The 18,505-nt window shown below is 35.8% G+C and overlaps 1 protein-coding gene across 1 annotated transcript in view; it reads left to right on the top strand.

Annotated features, from left to right (window-relative positions):
• Nucleotides 1-850: 850 nt before the first annotated feature.
• Nucleotides 851-18,505, top strand: part of ptpn9a (protein tyrosine phosphatase non-receptor type 9a) — a 23,798-nt gene continuing 6,143 nt past the window's right edge. Inside the window, exons 1-10 of the mRNA XM_084398052.1 lie at nt 851-1,414; nt 6,401-6,544; nt 8,375-8,464; nt 10,453-10,577; nt 11,041-11,146; nt 11,298-11,408; nt 12,551-12,867; nt 15,454-15,541; nt 16,104-16,173; nt 16,263-16,341. Coding sequence (XP_084254178.1) covers nt 1,382-1,414; nt 6,401-6,544; nt 8,375-8,464; nt 10,453-10,577; nt 11,041-11,146; nt 11,298-11,408; nt 12,551-12,867; nt 15,454-15,541; nt 16,104-16,173; nt 16,263-16,341 — 1,163 coding nt within the window. The 5' untranslated portion in view covers nt 851-1,381. The remainder of the gene's footprint in view (nt 1,415-6,400; nt 6,545-8,374; nt 8,465-10,452; nt 10,578-11,040; nt 11,147-11,297; nt 11,409-12,550; nt 12,868-15,453; nt 15,542-16,103; nt 16,174-16,262; nt 16,342-18,505) is intronic.

Genomic DNA, 18,505 nt, shown 5'->3' with positions numbered 1-18,505 from the left:
AGACTTCCTGAATCAGTCATGACCAATAATACATCTGCAGTTTAGGCCTTCTCAGAACATGGACTTAACCCCCTCATGATGTGTGCCAAATATGCGGTCTAGTTTTTGAGATGTAGTATGTAATTGAGGCTTCTCAAATCCTATTTTGCCTTATTGTGCACATATTTCCAGCATGATGTCATCATGCTGTCCTGTCAGTCATTCTAGCCCATGGAAACCCGCCCACAGGAAGCTCTTTGTTGTTTTATCGGCTCAGTTTCTTGGCAGGTTTTCTTGCGTCAGGTTTAAACAGTGAGATCTTCATGCCCTTGTGACTTTTAGTAACCCACACTGACATCTGTAACAGAATGGAAACATACTGACATCAAACACTGCTCTGATCTATATTTAGCTGTACTTATAGTAAGTTAGTTAGTTAGTTATGAAAACATTAGAAGCATATGCACTCATTTACATAACTAAGTAAATGCGTGTTTCTGTGAATGAATCCGATTCGCGAACATTTGAAAACGATTCACAAATCACTCGGCACACTTTGAATCATAAAACCGCAATAATTGATTCGACACATTTAATACAGCTAAAACTACACGATACTAATAATTGTATTAATTATTTCACTACAAAAATTAACACGTGATATGCCGCACACAGGAACCCCTGGGAATACCCTGCTATGGGGAATACATAAGAATGAATCCGTTATTGAATCAATGCACTCAGAGCCCTGAGTGAACTGAAAGGAGCCGCCCAAACGAACCGATTCGCTAAAATGAATCGGACATTCCAAGATTTTTATGAATGGAGAGGAGGAGCGTCGTCCAGCGTGCAGTTCTTCATTGTGGCCCGCAGGGGGAGTGTCATCTTTCATCTTTCACTACTGCTGCTGCTTTTCAGGAGCGTCTGATCTTCATTCGCCTCCTTGCATTTTAGCGTCTAAAAGCGGCCGGATGCAGCAGAGCTGATCGATTCATATAAATTCGTTTCTCCAAACTAACTAACCGGCCTTCGACGAGTTTCGACGGAGTACTGTGATGAATTTCTCCCTTCGTCACACAGGCGGGCGGACCGAGGCTCCGCTGCAACACCTTTAGTGTGTGTGTGTGTGTGTGTCTGTAAATATATAAAGCCTATATATGTGGATCCAGCCGAACCCGGACCGGATCATGAATTGGTTGTGTCGCGTGCCGTGCTGAAGTGGTGGGCCGCGCGCGCTGTCTCTCGAGCTGTAAACGGCGCGAGTCTCGCGCTGCTGCTGCGGTTGTTAGCCTGAGCAGTGCTAACGGGCCTAAAAAAGCCCAGTCTGATCTCCACTGTCCGATCTAAACAGCTGTCCGAGCTTTAATAAGAGCCTCCAGCGGGGTGAAGAGGAGAGGGGAGGATGGCCAGCCGCCTGAGCGCCGAGGAGGAGCAGGTATGAAATACCATCACGATCCAGTTAACGCTGATTCTCTGTCCCAGCGGTTCTGTTGCTAAGCAACCCGGAGACACTGACCAGGGGGGGTTTCAAACTGGGGTCCGGGGACCCTCGGGGCCCGCAGGGGAGTGTTAGGGGGTCCGGGAAAAGATAAGTGAAAAAAAAAAAAAGTAAACATATTAAATGCATAAAAACGTAATAATACAACATACAAGAAACAAAATATTATTTACTATCACAGTATAAATGGTGTCTTTATGCACGAAAATATAGCGATGGGTGATATGAGGGGTGTCCACGGACCAGGTGGATCATTATTTGTGGTGCATGGCATTTAAATTACCCTGGACCCTTAATGGTTTACCATGGTAATCATAGTTCAGACCAAAGTACCATAGAGTTACCAGAGTTGTGTTAATTAACGTTACTGTAATGGGATTCAATTCTGGGTACAATTTTAATGATGCAGGTCAAATTTACCCTAATGGGATTCACTACAGTTCACCGAAAATCACACAATAAAAACAACCTTTAACATTAATACTTTGGGTCTATTGCAGCATCCTTCACCCATTCAATTGTTATATTAATTTTCATACGAAAGGATGTCAATCTGTCTAGCTGAAGACGTAACTGCAGCTTTACCCATTAATAGACACGGTACTTCCTTTAAAATAAATTCCAGTACAGCGCTACAACTATATAATGAAATGACCCTTCACAATCGATAATGCTTTACAGTGAACGCGGTTAGAGAGCTACATATTTATCTGTTTAATAAAATACCTTTCTCACCTGTTGAGACCTCTCCGAAAAGCCAAGGCAATGTTGATTCTTGTTTTATTACGAGCTCGTGTTCTCCTTAAGCCAGCAAACTCTCCTCTGTTCGGCGTTTGCTCTAAAATATAAACACTTATGTAATAATGGGCTTACCATAGTGACAAAAACATGTTTTGGAGGAAAGATTGATCACTCATTATTTAAATTCTGTTCATTTTGAACAAACAAAAAAAATTACATTTAATGTTTTGAATAATGTACTGCTCACTTATTTCATTCAATTGCATTATATGTGGACCGGAGCTTTCAAGAACATAAAAATGCAACATAAAAAAATATATTATTTTATATATTAATATACATATATACAGATTAAATATACATCTTTTTTTATGACTATCAACAGACTGTTTGGAAATACAGCACACATCTTATTTAGGGGACTAACAGACTTAAGTAAAGTTGTAATTCTAGTTAATCAGTGGGTGCCTACGGAAGCGTATTGCATTCACTTGAGGAAAAATAATCTACTCTGTTTTTCTGAATTAACGAGTTAATTATCTCAGAATTATGAGATAATTTTTCATAAAAAAATATTTGCTCTGTTTTTTCTGAATTAATGACTTAATTATCTCAGAATTATGAGATAATCAACTCAATAATTCAGAAAAACAGAGCAAATGCATTTTATTTCAAGAAAAATCATCTCATAATTTTGAGATAATTAAGTCATTAATTCAGAAAAACAGAGCAAAAACTTTTTATTCATGAAAAATTGCACTTATTACACAATAACACTTATATCCTCTTTCACTAACAAAAGCCAGTTCCTTAATGATGTCATCCTTCCAGGAAGTGACACAATTTTTATGAGAAAACAGCCACAAAAACTTCTAAGTATTAGAGCAATGCATTTGATGAATACTGTGATGCTTTAGTAGCATTAGATTATTATTTTTTCCTTCACTTTAAAAATACTTTCCGGTTTAATAACATGACAGAAATTGATTAACGTCAGATTTTTAAAAGATAAAACCTGTAAGCTAATGCTCAATCCCTCACTGAAAACTGCTAACTTTAGCTCTTTATTTCCACCCTTTTATTTATTTACTTTATTGCTCTTTATTTGCAGTTTTCATGTATTTGCTTGTTATTTTCTTAGCTCTTTATTTGCATTTTAACAAGTCAAATTGTTTGGTGTCGTTGCTTTTTTTTTTGCTAAAATATATTTAAAAAAAATACTTGAATCGAAATATTTAAGTGTGTGTGTGTGTGTGTGTGTGTGAAGCAGTTTGGTGGGAGAGTACACTATACACAGACTAAAACAGGAAATGATCATTATATAAGTCTGCTTGTTATTTATAGGTCACTTTCAGCAGCAGTGTGTGTCGTTTTAAGTCGTGCAATACACACAAATGTTTTGCAAACCTTTTGAATAGTTTTGTTTGTACTAAAATGTCTCGTCTAAAGCCTCAGTAACCTGTTTTAATAAATGGGGAAAGTGTGTGTGGGTTGATTTCTTTAACAAGGCCCCTCTGTCTCCTCCATCCTGCTGTGGAATCTCATTTAAATAAGCCCCCAGTCGTCCGTTCATCCGTCCATTCATTCATCCGTCCGTCCGCCGGTCAGCAGTCAGTGTCTTATCGCCCGTCTCTGCCTGTGCGAATGCTGAGGAATCACGGCTGAGTGAGTGAATGACACTCTGGGGTCTCGTCTCGGGCCCCTCTCGGAGCTTATCGGGGCTGCTGGACGAATGTGAGAGAGTGATTAGATGTGGGACTGGCTGGCTGGGCCCCTGGGGGACGCGAGCTGCTAAAAGCATTTCCACGGGAGAAGCTGAGAGAAAGACCTGGGTTCAGTTCATGACGTGTTTTTCTTCCTGCACAGAGCTCTTTGATGCCAAAATAGAGAGGAGTGATGATGCTGACATGTGTTAGGCCTGAAACTAACACTTACAGAATCTGGAAAAAGTTTCACTTGGAATTTTTTTTTTTAAATCTTAATCATTTACATTTATGCATTTGGCCTTTTATCCAAAGCGAATTACATTGCATTTCAAGGCACACGTTTACATTCTTATCAGTTCAAACATATATTAAAAACATTCTAATACTGCCTTTTAAAAAGTATAAAATATGTAATAATAATAATAGTAATGATGATAATTATCATAGGATAAAACATATTTTATAGTATTTATGGGATGTATTAGAAAAAAAACATCCTTTTGTAAGATTATTTAAAAACATTTTAAATTGAAAAGTTTTCTATATGTTGTACCCTGAGAAGACCACATTTACAGTATTCGAATAAAAAACATTAGATTTTTAAAAAATTTAAATATGTTTAAAAATGAATAAAATAACATTACAATTATTCATAATATATGTTTATAGGGCAATACTAGATTAAAAAAAAAATATATATATATATATATATATATATATTTATATTTTTTATTTATTTATATATATATATATATATATATATATATATATATATATATATATATATATATATATAAAATATATAAATAATTCACTGATGCTTGATGGGGTGTGTAAACTTTTGAACAGGATAATTGGTGTATTTATTTTGGCTTGTGGAATATATGTGAATATAAATATATATATATATATATATATATATATATATATATATATATATATATATAAAAATATATATATACTGTATATATAATGTGTATATATATATATATATATATATATATATATATATATATATAAAAAATGTGTGTGTGTATATTATATATATTAGTACATCCCTGAAAAAACTACAAAAACTACTACAACTAATCTAACAAACTAAACTAATATAATGTATAAAAAAAGTATTTATTAAAATAAATATAAATATATTTAAAAATGTGTGTGTGTATATTATATATATTAGTACATCCCTGAAAAAACTGCAAAAACTACTACAACTAATCTAACAAACTAAACTAATATAATGTATAAAAAAGATATATATATATATATATATATATATATATATATATATATATATATATATATATATATATAATTTTTTATATATATTTATTTTAATAAATACTTAATATATATATATATATATATATATATAATATTTATATTCACATATATTCCACAAGCCAAAATAACTTATACATGCCAAAAAAATATACACCAATTATCCTGTTCAAAAGTTTACACACCCCTATCAAGCATCAGTGACTTTTTGCAGCCATTTGCGATGGTTGGATGAGTCCCCAGTCCCCACCCTTTAATATGTGCGAGTATGTTCAGAGTTCATTTACGGACCATGAGCTGCAACTCTCTGGACTGAAGTACGGCCTGTGAAAATGCACAGTTCGTCTCAGGGTGAATTCTGCAAGATTCAGGGCTGTCTGCCTGGATTTGCTGCTTATCTGTCCTTTTAAGGATACGGTGTTGTGCAAGTGGGTGGACTGGATCCTCTGGAGAGGCACAGAGCTTATTTTTTTTGTGTTACATGTGGCTTTCAGGTCAAATGAACGGTATTTGCACAGATTTCTGAGTAATAGTTTCAGACATCTATAGCTGGAGGCACTCCAGTCAGTCCCAGTATGTTAGGAAAATATCCTGTTAATGAGAGCTGGACACATGTAGTGCACTGGTATTAGCCTAAAGTTTAATTATTCACTCGATGGGCTTGTTCAGCTATGCAAAAAAAAAAAAAAAAAAAAAGGTTTAACCAATTGGAGTGAAGACACTAAGAGCCCATGTGATGTCTCTCCTTTAAGATACAGAAGTCAAGTGTAGATATAATCTCCCAGAATGCATTGAGAAGTTGCTGTAAAGTCATTTGCATAATGTTTCTTCTACAGAGAGTCTTGATGCAGTTGATTTAATCACTGTGTTTGATATCAGATGACCAAAGCCTCTTGGTTCTCCCATCTGAATCATCTGTGGTTTCCACTTCCAAACATCATTCTGGTTTTTTTTTTCTCCTGCCTCTCTCTCTCTCTCTCTGCTTATGGTCTTGTTTGTATGTGAGTGTTTATAGTTGTCAGGAACTGACTGAGAACATAGTGTTTTGTCTGTAAATCTCAGACGTAATCCTACTCAAAGGTCCCTGACGTGCACATGTGGGGCATTGTGGGAAATAACAACTGACCAAAATGTACCATAGACTTGAATTTGATAAAGCCTAAAATGAGACGTTGTCTTTCCTTCTCAGGCCACCAAGCAGTTTTTGGAAGAGATCAACAAATGGACGTCCCAACATGGCGTCTCACCATTGTCCTGGGACGTGGCTGTGAAGTTTCTAATGGCCCGCAAGTTTGATGTCCTCCGAGCAATCGAGCTTTTCCACAGCTACAGGGTGAGTGAATGTTAATATGATCACAATAATATATATTTAAATTATTGACAACGCTCGGAATAGTTTGAGCGTTTTACTGAAGATGGCGATGTTATAGACTAGAGTTTTACGACTTAACTATATATATATATATATATATATATATATATATATAATACTGTAAAATTACATTTATGGAAGTTCATTGGTCAATTGTGGGAACCCAAAAATAAAATAAATTACAATAAAATAATCATAGTGCAGATGAATTGGAGATGGCACTCAAAAAAATAAAAATAAAGTAATATTAAGTAGACAATAGGGGTGTAACGATTCATCAACTATATCGATGTATTGATTTATATTCCTACGATCCAACTACATCGATCTGTGCTCGGCAAGTTGATCTTCTGGAAGACATATATCGATCTAACATCCTTTTAAAAGGTAATGAATCGATTGTATCGATACTAGGAAATAACGCATTGGATTTAAGCACGTCAGACTTTATATGGATGTTTTTTCTTAGCACTTTTAATGATAAAGGCGTTAAACGTTACTCGATTCAGTCTGCCTATCTGTGACGTCGTCGCCATGCGTGACGCGCCAGCAGCAGCGCAAAGACAACAAGCAGCGCAAAGTCTCTCACCTCAGAAAAACGGACTTTCCTGTCTCTCAGCCGCTATAGAGCTGGTAAGTCCCGCCCCCTTCGCTAACCCCGCTGGACCTCTAGGTTGAAAAATCGTCAATGCAAGTGAATGGGAGAAATTTTCTCCCATTCACTTGCATTGACGATTTTTCAACCTAGAGGTCCAGCGGGGTTAGCGAAGGGGGCGGGACTTACCAGCTCTATACTGCAGTAGCGCGCACTCTTCAATTGCACGCGCAAATGCGCCGGCGCGCGCTGCATCACTTCACTAAAGTGCAAAAGACATACGAGAATGCAACGTCGTAAATTAGTAAGTTAAGAAATAAAAGTAAAATACCAATAAATTATGTTATTGCTACGTCATGTGTGTTGCTATTTATCAGGAGCAGTTTCCATGTTTCTTTACCAGTTCTTCTAAGTATTGTGTATCACCATGGTAGCCTAATTGTTGTTTGTTTCCATAACAAAATGCCACTTACTGGTTATTTTGTATATTTTTGTATATGACTGTGGCTCATACCAAGATTGTATTAACAAAAACTAGTTTGGGACTGCTATTTAATAGCTTAACCTCGCAGTGTTTATCAGTGTTTGTCATATTCTTACAAATTTTTTTTTTTGTATGTTAAGTAAAGGGGGACAGAACTTGTGTGTCAACAATTTTTGTGTAAACAAATGTATTATAATAGGCCTACATAATTCCTAAAAAGGTGGGTCGCGGCTTGATGACCATGGGGGAAATGTGGGTCCCATGGCCGAACTATTCAAAACATCATTCAATGTTGTGATAATTGTAATTAATAATCACAATTACAATTTCAAGGGAATAATCGACCATTAGCCTATAATTTTTGTCATAATCGTTCAGTCCTACTTTTGACATTTAATTGTTGTTTACTTGTTTGTTTATATCCATAATTAATTGATTCCTGATTCCCTTACAAGAATTTTTGGCTTAAAAAGTCACTGAATCGATTTCAAGTCACTGAATCGTATCGGATCGTGTCGTTCTAAATGAACCAATATCGTCCTTGAATCGTATCGACAACCAAGAATCGCGATACGAATCGAATCGTTGTTAAAACGAATCGTTACACCCCTAGTAGACAAGTAATTAATAAAAGGTAATGTATATTCAGTTGGTCATTATAACAAAATAAACATGTAGGTTAAGTGTGAAATCTCTTGTGTTTCTCTGACAGGAGACACGGCTGAGGGAGGGCATCGTCAAACTGCAGCCGCACGAGGAGCCGCTGCGCTCTGAGCTGTTGAGCGGGAAGTTCACCGTCTTGGTAAGTTCACTTCACGTCAGGGCCGTTTCCTCAAAAGGGCTGTTTATGCTCTTTTTAATCTCGGAAATGAGGTTACTGGTTCACAAATGAAAAAATACTGTGCCAAGTTTCATTTCCACTCCAGTGATTACAGCTGACAAGTCACTGATGCGGTTTCACTTCAGCTTTAAGCCCGGTTATTATAACCAGGTCGAGTGGAAATTTAATCGTTAACTATTTTAGCTGATTTTGCCTGGTGCTGCTCTGCTATTGGTCGGGTGAGTCCGTGTCCCGACACGTGATTGGACGCTGCGGAGGCAGGATCCCTTTGGTTCATCCGATACCTTCATTGATCCTCCTCATTCTCTTGTCTCCTCTCCTCACATCCTGACATCAGTATTTATAACCCAGGGAGACGCACACAAGTCCCGCGTTTCTCGTGAGTCATCATCATCGGATCATTGAAAATACATTATTGACATAAATATTTAATAAATGGTAAAGCTGTGTGCTGGCACATTCGGAAATGGGTTGGCTGAAAGCGAATAAACCAGATTTAGTGTCTTAATGAATGGAAGAGAAAGGTCGGAGTGAGTCATTGTTCAGAGCTCGGTGAGACACGCTCTAGTCTGCCCCCATGTGTACACATTTAAAACTACTCCTCAGTTTAACTAAAGGATGTTTGGAAAAGCAACTGGCAGGACTGCGTTTCTCAAAAGCAACTAAGCTGATCGTAGTTCTACGATATACTTGGGGTTACAATGCGTTCGAGATACTCAGCCCTGAGGTGTCTTGACCCTATTTTATTTTATTATTTTATTTTTCACATTTTAGTATCATTTTTTTTATAATTATAATATTTTTGTAATTAATAATTTGCACAAAGTTGATTTAAAAATGTAAAACTACCATGTTTATTTGAAAGAGCACACTACCATATGTGTGTTTGTTTTATTTATTTATTTAATTTTTTTACATAATTTTTACATTTTTACATATTATTTTATCTTCTTTTTTTATTCAGAATTTGCACAGTTGAATAAAACATTTAAAACTACCATGTTTATTTGAAAGAGCACACTGCCATATGTGTGTTTGTTTTATTTATTTATTTATTAATTTTTTTTTTATATATTTTACATTTTTACATATTATTTTCTTCTTTTTTTTATTCAGAATTTGCACAGTTGAATAAAACATTTAAAACTACCATATTTATTTGATAGAGCATACTACTTTGTATATTTATTTATGTATTTGTTTAAAAAAAAAAATTGTATTATTTTATCATTATTATATATTTTATTTTAATTCAGAATTTGCACAAAGTTGATTAATGATGTAAAACTATCATTTTTATTTGAAAGAGCACACTACCGTGTTTATATATATATATATATTACATTTTTACATATTATTTTATCTTCTTTTTTTAATTAAATAAAAAAATAAAACTACCATATTTATTTGACAGAGCATACTACTTTGTTTGTATATTTATTTATATATGTATTTGTTTAAATTTTTTTATCATTATATACATTACATATATACATAATATTTTATCATTATATATTTTTTTTAATTCAGAATTTGCACAAAGTTCGACTAAACATTTAAAACTACAATATTTATTTGAAAGAGCATACAGCTATTTGTTTATTTATTCTTTCATTATATTATACATATTATTCATATATTAATTTATATATATATATATATAATTTATATATAATTTATAAATATCATTTTTTTATTCAGAATTTGCACAAATTTGGATGTAAAATTTTTAATCTATAGTATTTATTTCTGAATTCTAAATTAATGAATTAAATATGCAATGAAGTTGTGTGACAACAATTTTGTTCATTTATCACTGCATCCTGTTTCAACATTTAGTGTGCCGTACAGAGTAAAGTGTATGTTCAAGATGAGTTGACTCTGAACATATAAATAGGAAAACATGATGACATTTTTAAGATGTTTTTTCATTTGTTTTCTGGTATCAGGGTGTCCGGGACCCAACTGGGGCATCCATCGCCCTCTACACGGCTAAACTGCACCATCCCAGTAAAACAGGGAACCATGTGGTTCTTCAGGCGCTGTTCTACCTACTGGACCGAGCTGTGGAGAGGTAGAGCGTGTGAAAGACTGTTAGAGAGCTGAAGGATGTTCAGTTCACCCAAAATGTTCACGGTTTCCACAAAAATATTAAGCAGCACAACTGTTTTCAACACTGATAATAGTGATAAATGTTTATTGAGCTGCAAATCAGCATATTAAAATGGTTTCTGAAGTATCATATTCAGCTTTGCATCACAGGAATAAATTACATTTGGAATATATATTAAAATAGAAATATATTATACTAAATTATTTTGAATTGTAATAATATTTCACAATTTTACCGTTTTTTTGTTTTTTTTTACTGCGTTTCTGTTAAAATAAAATCATCCTTGTTGAACATAAGAGACTTAAATCTTACCGATCACAAACTTTTGAATGCTAGTGTAGGCATTATTAATCTTTGAGATGACATTTAATGAAACCACATATTTTAAGTTGCAAAGGTATAATTCTCTCTTTCTTTCCTGTAGTTTTGAGACTCAGAGAAATGGACTGGTTTTCATTTATGACATGGCTGGATCCAACTACACTAACTTTGAACTGGACCTGAGCAAAAAGATCCTCAATTTGCTTAAGGTGAGTTTCTGTGTTTTGTCTATCTGTGGATTTCCTGTGTCTGATGCCTGCCATCCTTTCATGTTCAGAACTATGAGTACAGGCATTGTTATGGGGGGTTTAGATGTCAGAATACATCAGAAAAATGTTATTCTTCCGCTATTGTTTTCAGGGTGCGTTCCCAGCACGGCTGAAGAAAGTGCTCATCGTCGGCGCTCCTGTGTGGTTCAGGGTCCCGTATAACTTACTGAGTCTCTTACTGAAGGAGAAGCTCAGAGAACGGGTTAGTGTACACACACACACACACACACACACACACACACACACATATATTTACTAACAGTTTATCTTGCTGTGCTTTATATCTCTGTGACCCCTATGGAAGCTTGTTTCCACCAAGGAATAAAACAATAAAGGTAATTAAGACTTTATATCTCACAATTCTGACTTTTTTCTCAGAATTGCAAGTTTATATCAAAAAATTCTGAGAAAATAGGTCAGATATGCACGATATAAACTTGCAGTTGCGAGAAAAAAGTCAGGACTTTATAACTCGCAATAATTTATAAGTCTGAATGTCGATTTTGAGAAGTAAACTCACAATTCAGATTTTTTTCCCCTTGAAATTCAGACTTTTTTCGCAATTTCGAGGTGGATATCAAAATTCTGAGGGGAAAAAAAGTCTGAATGTCGATTTTGAGAAGTAAACTCACAATTCTGAATTGTTTTTCTAGAAATTCTGACTTTTTGCGCAATTTCGAGGTGGATATCGAGATGGATATCACAATTCTGAGGGGGAAAAAAGTCTAAATGTCGATTTTTAGAAGTAAACTCACAATTCAAAAAAAAAAAGTGTCTTGAAATTCAGACTTTTTTTTTTCTCAGAATTGTGATATCCACCTCGAAATTGCGAGTTATAAAGTCAGAATTGCGCAATTCTGAGAGAAAAAAAGTCAGCTCACAATTCTGACTTTTTTCTCGCGATTGCGAGTTTATATCCTGCAAATCTTGACATTTTTCTCCGAATTGTGAGCTGTAAACTCAGAATTGTAGGAAAAAAAGCCCACAATTACCTTTTTTTGTTTTATTCCCTGGCAGAAACAAACTTCTATAGACCCCAAATGGAAAGTACATATAATATTAAATGATAAATATATAATATTAAGTATTACAATATAATGTGTTTAGTTTTGTCATGCTATACAAAATATTGAGATTCCACTAAGTTTTAACATGGCAATAGCTGGTTTAAATCAGAACCAGTGGAGGTTGGCCTGTCAGACTATCTTGGTCATACTGGTTAGACCTGGTTAGACTGATTAACCAACTGGTCTATCTGTTTGCCCCACACTCTGTGGGCTCCTTGAGCAATTATTTGTATGTTTCAGTTTCACTAAACATGAAACGATCTTCACCTGTTCTCAGGTTCAGATGGTGAAGATGGCCGACCTGCGCCAGCATCTGCCCAGAGACTGTTTGCCTGAGCACCTGGGCGGCTGCTTGCCTCTGGACGTGCACAGCTGGAACATGCAGCTGCTGTCCGAGCAGAACGGACGTGTGGATCCCGTTGATGAGCTGGTGGGGATCCCGCTGGAGAACACGTCCATACACACGCCTGGAGCTGAGGCCATGAGTCTGGCTGAGCTCATGGCCAACCTGAACCGGGCCCAGCGCAGCGGGATCTACCTGGAGTACGAGGAGCTTCGCAGAGAGCAGCCGTCTGGAACCTTCACCTGTGCGCTGTGAGTGTGGATGGTGAACGTGTGAGGTTTCCAATCAACCAATCAGATTTGAGGGATTGGTTTATGTGCTTCTACATCAGTGTTATTCACCTACCATTTCCATTTAGGGATAAGTTCTGGGTAGGGGTAGATTAGGACTATAGCTGCGTCCAAAATCACATAGTCTCTTGAGTAGGTACTTATTTTGAATAAGTAATTACTTCATTACTGCTAAAAAAGAACGTTCTCTATAGCAGTGGTTCCCAACAGGGGGGTCGCGGCCCACAAGGGGGTCTCGGCGAGCTCTCTGGGGGGTCGCGTCATATTTTAAAAAGTTTTGAGTAATGAGCATTCAAGTCGTCCGTAACTTTTTCTATGTTAAAAATGTACAAAATGTATATAATGAGCGAGTTCATCATGAATCCATCTTCCAAACCGTGTTTTTGTTTTATTCTGAATCACTATGGTACACCTATAATAAGTGTTTATATTGGGACTATTTAACACTGGTTCGGATCGACCGCCGCTGCGGAGTAGTGGTACTTGACCTGCGTGACTCTCACAGCCAAACACAGAGAAGTAATTCCGGCTCCAAAAGACGCATTAAGGCCCGTTCACACCAAGCACGATAACTATAAAGATAACGATAAAGATAACTATATATGTGTCCACACCAGCGACCGATAACGTTTTTTTTATTCTAAGCACGCGCGCGCCCGGATGATCCAGATCCATTTTAAATGCGCGAGACCTTTAAATTAGAGTGGATTCTGATTGGCTGTCAGTGTTTTATCGTTCGACAGCTGGAAAAAAATCGTTCTGAAAGTGATCCCAACGATATCGTTCCTCATATCTTTATCGTTATAGTTGTGGTGTGAACTCTGTTATTCTTTAATATGGAGAACGATTTTTAGAATTATATCTTTATCGTTATCTTTATAGTTATCGTGCTTGGTGTGAACGGGCCTTAGGCTTACGTTTTTAAATTACAAATGGCCCACTGATGTTTTTGTTATTGTATTTTCAATATTAGGCTATAGGCTATTATTTGTGCATAAACATATCTGGTTATAATAATAAACATAGCCTACCGTTTGCTTGAAAACAACATATTTTGTCATCCTTGCTGCTAGCCAACAAGAGCGATAATATCATTAAATGTGAAGGGGGGCCCTAGGGGGGCCTTTCTTGGGAAAAAGGGGGTCTCAGACAATAAAAGGTTGGGAACCACTGCTCTATAGTATGAATGTAATCTGGATGTACTACATTCGCCATGTTGTCATTATCATGTGACCAACCAGCGTCAGTTGTGTTGCTTCACTGTCATTCACAAATCCTCTATCGTGGCCTCATGGGATAGTAAAGTACTTTTTGCCTACTCTTTGGAAACTGTGAATTGCCTACTGAAAGGCAACATAGGTTTTTCACCTATTATACAGTAGGGAAGTATGTGATTTCAGATGCGACAGGAATGTTGTTCTGGGATCAACATCTTTTTACATCTTTCTTGGCAAAATAAGACTTTAACTTTCTTCAGCCCTTTTTGGACAGGATTAACTTTACAAGGGTAGATGGAGTAATGTAATTTTACCACAGGACGTCTCTATAATATTAATGGGCAATTCGCACGGGATAAGATATCTCAGTAAAACTAGCAGAAGTGGGAGGGGAAACTCGATTTGCACATCGCCGTCACTCTCCTGTCGTCATGTGTGTATTACGTTACTTCCTGATATCACATGTGCAAACACATAACCTATGACAGTTATGTCCGGTCGAATGATGTACTAATTAACGTCAGATTGGATTGTGTCGGTAATAGGCACTTACCTAACGCTAAAAGATGTTTCGTGCCTCTAACAAGTGCTTTCGATCGTCTTTCTGATCTTAATGGTGTGTGGAAAACACTTGAGTTTTGCCACAGACTCGTCCCAGCGTCTAGAACGCCACTGAATGCTTTTCCCAAGCGTCTCCATACTTGTAATACTGCAGAAAACTACTTTTAAACAGGAAATGACGAAATATTGTACATATTGTACGTACATATTTACAGCGGGTCTATTCGCACGGGATTAGTTTTACCTGAGGTCATTTTTCCGGACCTTTTTACTGAAGGTAAAAGTCGCTGTAATCTTTACTCACATTGTCCGTGATGATTATTGAGATGGCACATTCGGACGGGACTATAATCACAGAGAAGCTCTGGTAATTATTACTTAACCCCACCTCTTCATGTTAAACTCCCGTCTCAATAGGGCTTTAGTAACTTTATTTTTAAATATTACTATTTAAGTTTAAGAAACTTAAGACATATTTCAGTTATTTGCCAAGGCAACATTTCTAATCTTTCTAAACGTTTATATTTTATTTTATATCTGCTTTATTTCAATTAACCAAAATGTTTTTAATACTTTTAGTTAACGATAGTAAACCCAGGGTGGGATTTGATTTTATTCACTGGGATTGTGCAGTCGAGGCCAAAATCAAGACTATGTGATTATATCAGAAGAAAACAAAGTTCTATCATTTGAAAACTTCCTCAGAATAACATGCACTGATCATTTGTGCACAATAATTTAATTTCACATTGTCGTTGCTCTTTTGCAGGGCTCCTCACAACCAGGAGCGGAACCGCTATGGCGACGTGCTGTGTCTCGATCAGACTCGCGTGCGACTCAAAGCAAGGAGAAACGAGGTTTGTGCTTTCTGATGTCATTCAGTTTAGACCCTCCTAAAACTGATCTGCAATAATGTTCAAGCAGTGTTAGAGAAATTCTCTTCTGCTCATCAAAGCTGCATTTATTTGATCAACAATACAGTAAAAACAGTAATATTGTGACATTATTACAATTTAAAATAACTATTTTCAATTTGAATATATTGTTAAAATGTAATTTATTACTGTGATCAAAGCTGGATTTTCAGCATCATTACTCCAGTCTTCAGTGTCACATGATTCTTCAGAAATCATTCTAATATGATGATTTGATGCTTAAGATTGATTACTATCATTAATCTTGAACACAGCTGTGCCGCTTAATATTTTGCTCAATATTCTTTGATGAATAGAAACTTCAAAAGAACAGCATTTATTTGAAATAAATATATTTTGTAACATCATAAATGTCTTTGCTGTCTTTGATTTCTCTTTGCTGTATAAAAGTGTTAATTTCTTTTAACAAAAACACTTACTGACCCCATTTTGAATGGTGGTGCATATTCTGATTGGACATTGATCTTTTGTTTTCTTTCCACAGAGATCGGACTACATAAATGCCAGCTTCATGGATGGATACAAACAGAAAAATGCATATATTGGGACTCAGGGTGAAAATAATCACACAATTTATAAATTAGATTTAGTGTAACGATTTTAAACCTACACCGGAACTAATGCCTCTGTTGTTTCTTACCAGGCCCACTGGAGAAAACCTATGGAGATTTCTGGAGAATGGTTTGGGAGCAAAGTGTGCTTGTCATTGTCATGACAACAAGGTAATACGTCACAGAGGCTGTGTCCCGAATCACGTACTCCCTTGAGAAGTTACTTATTTTCAATACAGAAAGTTATTTTTTAATGGTTGAAAAGTATGAACTCGTGGGATGGTAAAGATCATCCGAGGACCTTTTGCCCACTGTTTTATTAGTACAATGAATTTGGACACACTTCTTTTGTCACAGACTGTCTTTTAGGGATGCATCGATATGAAAATGTTGCCAATAACTGATATCATATTTGAAAGCTGATAACTATTGAAGCTTGTTTCCACCACAGAATAAAACATTTTAAAAGATAATTGCAACTTTTTATCTCACAATTGTGAGTTTACATCTCGCCATTCTGACTTTATTTCTCAGAATTGCGAGATATAAAGTCAGAATTGCGTGTTATAAAGTCAGAATTGCGAGATATAAAGTCAGAATTACGAGATATAAAGTCAGAATTGAGTGTTATAAAGTCAGAATTGCGAGATATAAAGTCAGAATTACGAGATATAAAGTCAGAATTGCGTGAAATAAAGTCGCAATTGCGTGAAATAAAGTCGCAATTGCGTGTTATAAAGTCAGAATTACGAGATATAAAGTCAGAATTGAGTGAAATAGTCGCAATTGCGTGTTATAAAGTCAGAATTGCGAGATATAAAGTCAGAATTACGAGATATAAAGTCAGAATTGCGTGAAATAGTCGCAATTGCGTGAAATAGTCGCAATTGCGTGTTATAAAGTCAGAATTGCGAGATATACAGTCAGAATTGCGAGATATAAAGTCAGAATTGCGAGATATAAAGTCAGAATTGCGAGATATAAAGTCAGAATTACGAGATATAAATCAGAATTGCGTGAAATAAAGTCGCAATTGCGTGAAATAGTCAGAATTGCGAGATATAAAGTCACAATTACGAGATATAAAGTCAGAATTGCGTGAAATAGTCGCAATTGCGTGAAATAGTCGCAATTGCATGAAATAAAGTCAGAATTGCGAGATATAAAGTCACAATTACGAGATATAAAGTCAGAATTGCGTGAAATAGTCGCAATTGCGTGAAATAGTCGCAATTGTGTGATATAAAGTCAGAATTGTGAGATATAAAGTCAGAATTACGAGATATAAAGTCGCAATTGTGTGACATAAAGTCGCAATTGCGTGTTATAAAGTAAGAATTGCGTGTTATAAAGTCAGAATTGCGAGATATGAAGTCAGAATTACGAGATTTAAAGTCAGAATTGTGTGAAATAAAGTCAGAATTGCGTGAAATAAAGTCGCAATTGCGTCTAATAAAGTCAGAATTCTGACTTTTTTTCTCACAATTGCGACTTTATTTCACGCAATTCTGACTTTATATCTCGCAATTCTGACTTTATTTCACGCAATTGCGACTATTTCACGCAATTCTGACTTTATATCTCGTAATTGTGACTTTATATCTCGCAATTCTGACTATTTCACGCAATTGCGACTATTTCACGCAATTCTGACTTTATATCTCGTAATTGTAACTTTATATCTCGTAATTGTGACTTTTTATCTCGCAATTCTGACTTTATATCTCGCAATTCTGAGAAATAAAGTCAGAATTGCGAGATGTAAACTCGCAATTGTGAGATAAAAAGTCGCAATTATCTTTTAAAAATGTTTTATTCTGTAAGCTTCCATAGATAACCGATATATTGGCCGGTAAATCTAAATACAAATTTTTATATCATTTTTGAGAGCCTTATTACAAAAACAATAGTCTCAAACCATGTCCCAAGCATGGTTTCATTATAATTTTATTAAGCCTATATGACAGACTTGCATGTTGCACTTAAATGTATTTTCCTTTTCAAAGTGATTCCAATCATATTTCAAGCGATTCAAAACCATCACGGCAAACAGTGCGCATCTGAAGTGTCTCAGTGAAAGGAAATAATCCATTATTTATCAGCTTTAATAAACTGGCCAATTTTTCTTATCATCGGCCGATAACGATGACATTAAAAATGAACATATATCGGCCGATACGGATATTGTGGCTGATATATTGTGCATCCCTGCTGTTTTTCGCCTGCTATATAGAAGGGAAGTATGCGTTATCAGATGCAGCCAGAGAGTCTACTTTAGCAATATGCAGGAAATTATGTGTAGTCTTCCATAGCCAGACTTTTTATTATCACCAGA

This window comes from Rutilus rutilus (assembly GCF_951802725.1).
Source record: "Rutilus rutilus genome assembly, chromosome: 23".
In the NCBI taxonomy this organism is placed as follows: Eukaryota; Metazoa; Chordata; class Actinopteri; order Cypriniformes; family Leuciscidae; genus Rutilus; species Rutilus rutilus.
The sequence above is the reverse complement of the archived record's forward strand: the minus strand, read 5'-3'. Positions and strand labels throughout refer to the sequence as shown.